This window comes from Erithacus rubecula (genome assembly GCF_903797595.1).
Source record: "Erithacus rubecula genome assembly, chromosome: 2".
Classification (NCBI taxonomy): Eukaryota; Metazoa; Chordata; class Aves; order Passeriformes; family Muscicapidae; genus Erithacus; species Erithacus rubecula.
Genome location: NC_136685.1, coordinates 69,714,919 through 69,724,825, shown reverse-complemented (window position 1 = coordinate 69,724,825; position 9,907 = coordinate 69,714,919). Strand labels below are relative to the sequence as shown.

At 41.9% G+C, this 9,907-nt stretch overlaps 1 protein-coding gene across 3 annotated transcripts in view; it reads right to left on the bottom strand.

Annotated features, from left to right (window-relative positions):
* Nucleotides 1-8,095: 8,095 nt before the first annotated feature.
* TRIM67 (tripartite motif containing 67) overlaps nt 8,096-9,907 on the bottom strand; it is a gene marked incomplete at its 5' end in the record, with an annotated part of 33,738 nt that continues 31,926 nt past the window's right edge. For all 3 annotated transcript variants that reach the window (XM_079330732.1, XM_079330731.1, XM_079330733.1), the window contains 2 exons: nt 8,096-8,453; nt 9,418-9,580. In XM_079330732.1, the coding sequence (XP_079186858.1) occupies nt 8,388-8,453; nt 9,418-9,580 (229 nt within the window). In that variant the 3' untranslated portion in view covers nt 8,096-8,387. The remainder of the gene's footprint in view (nt 8,454-9,417; nt 9,581-9,907) is intronic.

Below are 9,907 nucleotides of genomic sequence, written 5' to 3'. Positions count from 1 at the left end.
CTGCCTTTTGGTGCTATTTGGATTTCAGCAGTCTGGTGTTTCTGGAACAGCATTGTTTGTCTTCTGTAACTAAATATTTTATTTTGTTGCTTTTAAGGTCCATCCATTAGAAATGGCAATTGTTAGTAACACTTCCAGGGGGAGACAAAGATAAGGATAACTTAACAGAATTTTTCTGTGTTGCAAGGAGATGAGCTTGTTGGAATAGCTCTGGCAGTGAAGGATGTGTACAAGGGAAGGCAAACAGCCTTTAGTGCTTGTTCTAGGTGTACTGGTACCCTTGTGGGCTGGGAGCCTGGGCAAGGTGATCCCTGCCCCCAAGGTCTGTGTCAGCTTGCAGCAGGTAAATAGAACATCATCAGAGGCTGCCCCTCTCCCAGGATGGGAAAGTGTTCTGGGGTAGGGAGAGCCACACTGTGAACAGGGATGCTTTCTAGCACACTGCTTCCCCCACACCTTCCACCTTGCAGGTCCTGGAGGAGGGCTCTGCCAGCACAGAGAGGACCAAGAGGAGGGAGAGGACTTGGAGGGGTCAAGTGCCAGATAAAAAGCACAAGGGATTGTTTCTGGAGCCATGTAGGAAGAGAAGGGGTGGGCAGAGTTTGTTGCTAAATGCTGTTATCACAATTCATAATTGCATAATTTGATTTCTTCTTCGTATTGGTTGCAGATTCAAACTGGAATTAAAATTCCTGTCTGGTTACAGGCTTAATGACTTACTTGACATTAGAGAAATGTCAGATCATGATGGCATGTGAAGGTGTAACCACTAAGAATTTAGTACAGAGCATCAAGACTTGTTGAGGCAACAGATAGGCTTTGGATGTTGTGGGATAACCTGTGTTTTATAATTCCTGGTTAACCCTTGAGCTTAGTTTTTGCTGTTCACTTCTTGATAAAGCTTTGTTCAGCTCACCTTGTGTGTAATATGGGACTTTTATGTTCTCCATCAGCTTTGGTTAGTTAAAATGTTCACTTTCTATAGCTTCCAAAAGCTATTTGGGAGTGCAACCTGGTCAGAATGGAGCATAATTTTTGCAGCTGACCTTGCAAGATCTGTAAAAAATTGAAAAAAATCAGTTCTTAAACTGAAAAGCTGAAAACTGAAATGCTAAGTGGAACATGAAAGTGGAACATGACAGTTTTTTGGGGAAGGAAATTAAAAGTTTATTTGAAGTTTGGTGTTTTCACCCTTGTTGACTGTGTGTATGCATTAAGAGACTTCTGTTACATGGAGATGAGTTTGTTTTTTCATATCATGTCTCCAAGGTATTTTGAGCTAGGCATGCAACATTGTTTTGGAATGCCATGCTCAGGTAAACATGGCACTTTCAGTCCTGTTTTGTTACTAGATACATCAACAACATTGGCAAATGAGAGTGTTGAGAATCTGTTGCACTGAGTGTTTCTCTGGGCTGGTGTGTGTTGGTGATGAACAGAATGTGCAAGTGTACTAACACAACACAGCAAGCTGTGTTGGTTCTGGAGCATGTGCTGATACATGAAATCCAGTATTGACTGAATAACATTGATTATGGGAAGAAGAGAGCAGGGCACATCTAATTTTGCCCTCTGTCTGCAGTTGCATAGAGGAATGAGGTGTGAAGGAAGAACTCAGGGATTTCTCCTTATCTGCTCTTTCTCATGCATTTTCCTATTGCAGTTATCCCTGTTTCCCTCTGTGTTAAGCCACATGTGATGAATCTTTTTTCCCAGTCAAACCCATTGCCATAAAGGAGTTGATGGCAAGGTGTGTTTCTTGCAGGAGAAAAAAAGGCTGTGATTGGTGGTGTCTCCAGTCTGTTGTCTGTACTTTCTCCTGATTGTTTTGGCTGGGCTCCTGTTTCTTACCTGGTGCTGCTGGCACTGTGTCAGAATGCTTTATTCTGCCTTGCTGACAGACATCTTTGTGAGTGCCTTTTTGCAGGGGCTGCTGTGCTGCCTCTGAAGCACTGTTGAGTCCCTCACAGGCCATCTGCTTGATAGAGGTGTGCTGCTCCAAGGCTCCAAGTCAGTCATTTCAAACCATCTCTCAGTCTGTGTCTTCCCTGCCCTGACAAGCTTTTTGCACAGTCTCACACTCACCCCAAAGGGCTTTCCAGTGACAACCTACTGATGCTATGGTTCTTTCCAGCCTCTGCTTATTCCAGTGTTAGAAACTTCTGGAGACTGGGTGATTTCCCGAAGTGTCTGAGGTGGGTCACAGCTCTGTATATAGGTGCTCCATAGCCAACATGAGCCAGAGCTAGCAGAGTGGTGCTGAGGAGGAGAGATGTTTCATGCCACTGAATCAGGGTATGTCTGAAGTTGAGGTTGCTCTGAGGAAGGACATTCTTGGCTTTCTCCATTTACTGGATTATTGACTGTGGTAACAGCAGGAGATAGGCATGCAAACTGTATGAATGCCTCATCTACAAAATGGCATAATATTTTAAATCATAATTTATAATAATAAATACAGTACTGATGCTGGATTTGTTGGCAATGTTTTAAGAATTTATTTAGAAACTGTAAAACAGCATAAACTTATATGTCAGGTTTTCCAAAAGGGTAATAATAGTAATAATACACAAAGTTTTAGTTGGACCAAAAGACAAAAAGCAGTTTGTTTCTAATTCAAAAAATACAAACGTTTGCTACAGGTACAAAATTATAAAAAGTTTGTATTTTCCTCTTGATCTGGTGACAGACACATATAGCAGAGATGTATATTTCACCAGCTCCAAATTCATATAAGCTATGGAAAATGACAGTAAAGAAAAAAAATGTGCAGTTAAGAAAACATAGAAACAACTTCTTGTCTTTCATTTAACTGGAATTGAACACCATTTTCTGATTCCTTTGCAGTTTTTTAGTTGCCAACATTTAAATTAGTGTTACTCATGCTTCATATAACAATCAGAAATAACAGCAGGTTTACCTCATGCATTTATTTTTAATATTCATCACATAATGTCTTCTCACCATGCTACCTAGAAAGGTTAGTGTTTTTATTGACAACATTTAAGGGAGGTGGAGGATACAGGAATGCAATCAGGATCCAGGAATATTTCTATCTACTGCTTCACAAGAAAATGTTAGAAATTCTCCAATTAGCATGAAAATAAATTTTTAATTAATTCCACTTGGAACTGTTTGCAATTAAAAAAATGTAACCAAAAGGTCATTTAACAGAAGGGGGAAATGCTGCTGAGTGCCTCTGTCAGTGAAACACACGTCTGTCTCCTGTATTGTGCAAAGATGCAGGAGCCCCACACATACAGTCTCTGAGGTTTGCATATGAGCTTCTGCGCCTGAGAAGACCAAGTGTGTTTTATTAATGATGGATTTGTGCTTCAGGCTGCTGCTCCACCTGGCTGTGTGTGTGCAGCATTCAGTAGAGCTGGGCAGAGGAACCACCAGAAATGTTGTCAGTAAAAACTAGAAGCAGCTCACTTAAAAAAAAAAAAAAAAAAAAAAAAAGTAAAAAATAAAAGGACTCTCCATCTTTGCCTGGTAACTTTCAGTGACAAGTGCCCTTTACATTTGCAATGTGGTTTATTTGTAACTGTAATCTCCCTTCCAAAGTTGATCTAGCCAAGATGCTTGGTGTTTTCAAATTATCTTGCCTGGTTCAAAACTGAATTCTTGGTTTTGCTATTTAAGCAAAATGCTGCAAAGCTGGTAAGGCCTGAGATAAGGTCTAACAACTCTCCTTCCTCATCTTTCTGTTTTGTGACCAAAGGACATGCTAGATGGCACCAGAAAGCTGCTGTTCCCAGGTTGTGGAATTTTTCATCCCTTCTCAGAGGTTCCATACAGGTGATCTGATTTGTGGCCCAGAAATGTACTACCTCTTGTTGGCAGTTGCAAACACAGTGGTTTTCATTCCATGGTGGTGGCAGCTTAGCCTTAATCTCATCTCTCTTACCTTAAGAAATATTATCATGTAAGAAAGGAAGAAAAAAAAAAAAAAAAGCTGCATCTCACATTTCTTCTTGCTCTAGAACAACTGGGAAACCAGAGTGTGGGGTGGTCTCTGCCATCTTTGCTAACTATGCTTTGAGGGCGAAAAAATAAAATAAAAAACAACTTGCACAGCACTACCACATAACTCTATCACCAGCCAAGAACAAACTACAGCAATACACTAACATGGCATTATTTACAACATGATGGAATGTTATGCATATAATAAATTACATTTAATACTTTTCCTCTTAAACTCTGATAAATGTAAGCTCATGCTTATTTAATTTATTTTGTTCAGTCCAATATATTTTCCTCTATGTATGTTAAGTGCATAGGCAAGTATAGGAGGTGACAGTGCTGTTTGCCTATCTTTTCTATGTTTTTAGAAACCAAATTGCATTCCAAATTTGTAATACATCACAGTATGCTACTGTCCTCACTGAGATTTATTTTGTAGCACATACCTTTCCACAACAGAAGGAGCAAAGGATTGTCAGCTACATGTGTGCTTATATTGACATAAGTCTTACTAAGAGATCTTGTGAGCTTTTGTCGAGTTGATGAGGGAAAAGAAGGAAGTGGAATTTGTATAGGAATGCATGCCTTGGGAAGTCTGACAGTGCTTCTGAACTTAATGGAAATTCACAGAGGAAAGAGCCAGGAAGAAGGTTTACAAAAGGCTAAGGTTGGGGCTCCCTGGGGTAGGTGAAAACTGAGAGTCCTTTGTTGCTCTGCAGGACAGAAAGTTCACTGCTGTATTTATTTTGCAGCTGTTCAGAGGTTCCATACTGGTGAAGAAGTCAAACTTTGTTTTGTTAATAAGGCGAGTTTGTGTTTGTGGGGTTTGTGTTTTGGTGGGTTTTTTTAAAACATCAAGTCAATTTACAGCTACTTGTGTGGCTCTGTACTATAGTGGATGGGATTCATCCCAGTGCAAAAAGCTTTTGCTCTCCTGCTTATAAGAAGCAACCTGGCCCCTAGGGGCTGGAGAGTCCTGTGACAGGCAGTGTTGTGTGGGTCCAGGTGCCAGAGGAGCTTGGAGCCCCAGGGAGCTGCAGAAATACTCTGAGGAAACAAAAAGCAGAAGAGCACACAAAGTGGTTCCCTTGGGTATCTATGCCACTCTTCTGCTCACTGGGCTCTCCCTTGGCAGTCAGCAACAGAGCTTCTGCAGGGACTAAAGGCTCTCTCCTAAAGAAAGGATTTGGAAGAAACAAAAACTGGCATAAGAGATACTATAGGTAAAGAATATGCAAACTGATGAGTTTCTGAGATGAACCTTAGGGAAGTTGCCTGCAGAGAAGTAAACTACCTACAGCCTGAGGAGAGCAGTGGGAGTGTCCCCCTTCTCCCCACCTAAGGCTGTTCTGCAAAAGGAAAGTTCTGCTCTGCTTTGTGTTCAGATAGCCCCTGCATGCTCTGCATAAATATTCATGTGTTAGTTTCCTAGAGTAATTTTAACAACTTAAGTATTATTTCTGTTAATCAAACTATGAAAATGTATTCAGTTGAAGTCACAAGAGTGCACTCTATGAGGATAACTGGTTTATTGCTACAGGCCATGCCAAATGTAAGTCCTTGATTGTGTACACAACCAATACATGCAAACACGTTTAGTTTTTGACCTAAGGTAAAGTAGTCTTAATAATGCAGGTAGCCTACTTCTAACTGTATTCCTTTTAAATTATTTGATTTTCTGCTAGGTTAAAAGGAGGCTTTAATGGTAGCTACCCTACTTTTGTGAATGTTTGATGTATGGAGGGTAAAAACTGAGCTTCTCTTCACTGTTCCTACCTACTGTCCATACATTCATTAGAAATTAACAACATGTCACTCAGTGTGTTCTCCCCAAGATACAATACACCAGGAACTGACACCAAAGCAACTATGAAAACAAAACTGAGTACTGCAAACGCTTCTAAAACCCATTCAGAGTTAATTTTAAACATCTGGCAATGGCTGAAGATTAGAAATATGTAAATTCATTTGAGTTTCCTTTACTCAAGAAGTTGGGAGTAAAGACAAAGATTCTGTCCCAAAACAAACAATGCCCTGACTTTTTAAATACAAGTGAAAAGTGGAGTGCCTTCCATATCAAAATTATCACAGGATGTTTCCCAATATAAAAAACTATGTGCAATTTATGTACAATATTCCCATACACTACTCTGACTGGCAATACTCAAAGCCAATGCTATGATTACAACTGTTAGGTTCATAGAAGAGCACACTCAAGGAAATGTGGGGTCTGGTAGCGTTCTAGCTGAGGTAGGTTAAAACAGACCTGCTAATTAGAAAATCTTGCATGAGTTCGTATGGTATTGAATGAAACCGAAGATTATAACACAGTTGGTCTCTGACATTCTTTACAAAACCAAGATAAGCATAGCACAGTTATTCCATTGTCTACAAGTTTACTAATACAATCCATTCCAGACTTTAAAGGAAGCACTGTTGCTTCCTCACTTAAAAGCATATGTTATTTTTGTTCCATCGTTGGTTTTATTTTCTATTTCAGTCTTGACGTTGCTGAAGGTGCACTGCTGTTCTGCAGGAGAGGTGGGCTACAGGATGCTTGGCTGGTTACAGGCAGCAGGATGGCAGACTGCTCTGTGTCTGTGCAATAGCCCAGCTCTGTTCTGGGTTGCCTTTCCCTTCCCACAATGGCTGTGAGGTGGGATGACCCAAGGGAGGATTCTGGCTGCTTGGCCACAGGGAAGCCTTGCCATCACTCAGCACTACCTGAGTGATGTGCTCCAGACAGAGACCAGAAGTGGCCTCCAGTAGGATATCTGGGGACTGGCAGGCTGCCTGAAGGCAGGCCTGGGCTGTTTGTCCTGTGGCTGTGCTTTAATGCAAAGCGGTAAGCTGGATTTTGTTTAGAATCTTTGTTTTCAGGTTAAATAGTTACTTGCCTGATAACAATATGCGTGTGCGTATATGTATGCTTGAAGAGGAAAACTTGTATAAGCAGCAGGATTTTAAAAAAGGAAATAGTACATTGGTAGGATTTGAGAGCTTATGCTTTTCTTGTTCGTTAGCACCACACTTCTATGGGGTTAGAGTGGCAAGAGTCCAAGATGTCATGGGCTCACCAAATCTGCTGCATCTGGTCCTCATGCATTGCCACTATACACACACACACTTGTGTACATTAACCGGGTTCAGAGGAACAAAGCACACAGGCAAACCAGCGTTTGGCTTTCTGACAACTGTGTGCAGGTGACAGTGCCATGGCTGTGAGAAAAGATCACTGTCAGTCAGTCCCCAGTTGTCACAGGCAGCACCTGAAATGGCTGCTCATTTTCGTGGGAGATGCCAGGCACAGGTCAAGTCTTGCAAAAGATTTATGTCCCAATCCAGAAAAATTCTTAGGGACAGGTTTTGCATTGCTGCTATTAATCTCTCTCAAGTGTTTCATTAGGATCAAGACATTAATTAGCTCACAGTAATCTACTAGAAAATTAAGGCTTCAAATCTCAAAGCTACATTGGAACTACAGCTGCACAGGTTTTATCAGGATCAAGGCTGGAAAGCAGCATTTCTCAATGTGGGAGACGTTGCATGTGCCATATTTAAATCAATCTCTTATCATTTTAGTTCAAAGGAATCTCCCATGCACTGTTTTTCAAGAGTTGTGCTGATAACCACAATCAGATTTTCTGTGTCTCCACAGTCATGCCTAAATAACAAACACTAAAATGCATCAAGGATGTTTTTCTTTTGACTTTCTGTACCTGAATTCTGCATGCATCATGATGTTAGCTACAATGAGCCCAGCTATTTCATGACAGTGTTTGGGAACTAATCTTGTTCCCATTGCAGATAATAAGTTCTGCCACTGAATTCTAAGGGGACGCTATCCTATAGCTTACTGCAGTCTAGAGCCAGAAGGAATAATTCATGGCCATTTGAGCACCTGAATGTAATTGACAACCACAAATTCTTGAGCATATAACCTTCACTTCAGCTGTCAGAACATATGCTTTCTTTATTTAAGGACTTCAGGTGGCAAGGGAATCCAGTTCATCTTACTGGTCAACTGCTCCAACATCCATTGTCCTTCAGCCTCACCCATTTTTTCCAGCATCCCCAATATTTAAGCACAAATCCAGCCATGAGACAGAAAATACACTCATTAGCCTTTTGCTTTACAGAGGTGTTGGTGTGTGTGTGCACACAAGTGTACGTACGGATGCAACGCAGAGTAGATATGTTCAGGTACCCATCTGCAGTCGAGTGCCAGTCCAGTGGATGTGCTTGCTATGGCTGTTAAATTGAAAATGGAGTGGCCTAGCTCTAACCAGCCGGTGAGCAGCATGCTGCACAGTGTTTGAAGTCAGGGAAGAGGATGCTTTTTTACTGACTTACTGAAAAGTGCCAAAACACACTGAGAAAGCTTACAGAATCCAGCACAGTGTCAGACGGGGGCTTCACTAGTTGTTGGGCAACTTGAGTTGTTTTACAGATTGTGGCACCTCCAGTCCTGTGTGCAGGGTCACCTGCACAAAGAAGAAATAACATTAGATTCAAAACTGAGACATCCTCAGCAAAGGGCATTTGTGAAGGCAAAGTGCAGGTAAATGACATGGAAAGGGTTGTGGGACTGCAGGTCCAAGTTTAAAACAAGACCATTAATGGAGATGATATCTAATGTTTGAAATAAACAAGTCTCCTTCCTCCTGAATATTTTGGGACCAAGAAGCCAGGTGTCTGAATCCTTCTCCAAATCTAGCCACCAGTTTTAGGTACCCAGAAGTGCTGCTAGGTCCAAGGTGGATGGGATGAGGAACCCCCAGTTCTTCAGGACAGAGGTCACACAGTGCAGCCCATGTATATGATGAGTGTTCCACCCTGGCTGTCTTGGTCCTGCCTGACCTAAGCTGACCTCCTTCAGTCCACAGGCTCCTGGGTGTTTCCACAGGTTCTCTCTTATACCACACCCAGTTTCTAGCCATAAGCTGTGGTCTTGAAGTAAATATGTGTTATATTTAAAGAAAGTTCCTCCAAGAGGAAAGTCTCTTGCACACAGAACTGTGAACATGATGTGCTGACTGGGTCTTCTGTGTTGTGCTAATTCTCTGACCTATATTGCCTTTGCTGTCCTTACCAGTGTGCTGCTCACATTTTAGCCATTTGCCAATGTTAATTATCTCCAAACATAAGATCTAGGAGGAATTAAGGTGGTTTTTAGTTAAACTGGCAGGGGAGAACTTTAGAGACACTGCTTTCCAAGTGGAGCATCACAGGAAAATCAGAGCAGGAATTAGTGTGTGCAGGTACTTTTACTTGTTTTACAGCATTACTCCTCACACTGGTCAGGCAAGGCAGAAAGTCAAATATAGTTCAATAAGTGTGAGCAGCCTAGATGTAAGCCTGAGCAGACAGAAGCCCTGTCTGTACTGACTAGCCATGGCTGGTGCTTCAGTTGGAAAGGGAGAGTGGGGCTGGATGCAGCAGATTTACCTGGACGTTTCGGTTGAGGCTCAAGGCAGGCATGAAGACACCCTCGATGTTCTCAAAGGCTGGAGGCCCCTGCTGCTGCCCATTGATGTAAAAGGTCAGGTTGTGCTTGTTCAGATCCAGGAGAACACCCACGGTGGCACCTTTGGAAACTCCTCCTTCAGTCCTAAGGTACAAAGGGCATGTTGTTGGTGAAGGCAGAGGGCTACACTGTGCTGCTCTCTCTAGGACAAGCCAGCCTTACCAAGCTGGTAAATGACTATCCCTAGGGCATTTGCTGATGACTGATCCACACCTTTATCCCACATCCATGGGAGCTTAATGACAGGATCCTAAAGAGAAATTAGATTCACCTCTTCTACAACTGAAATTTAATGGAGTCCAGAGCTAATGACAAATCAGGATATGAGCCAGTGGAGTCCTGCAGACTGGCACCTCTGAGTAACCCTATTACAGTGAAGTGATGCATGGCAGGAAATGAAAAAGCAGGAAG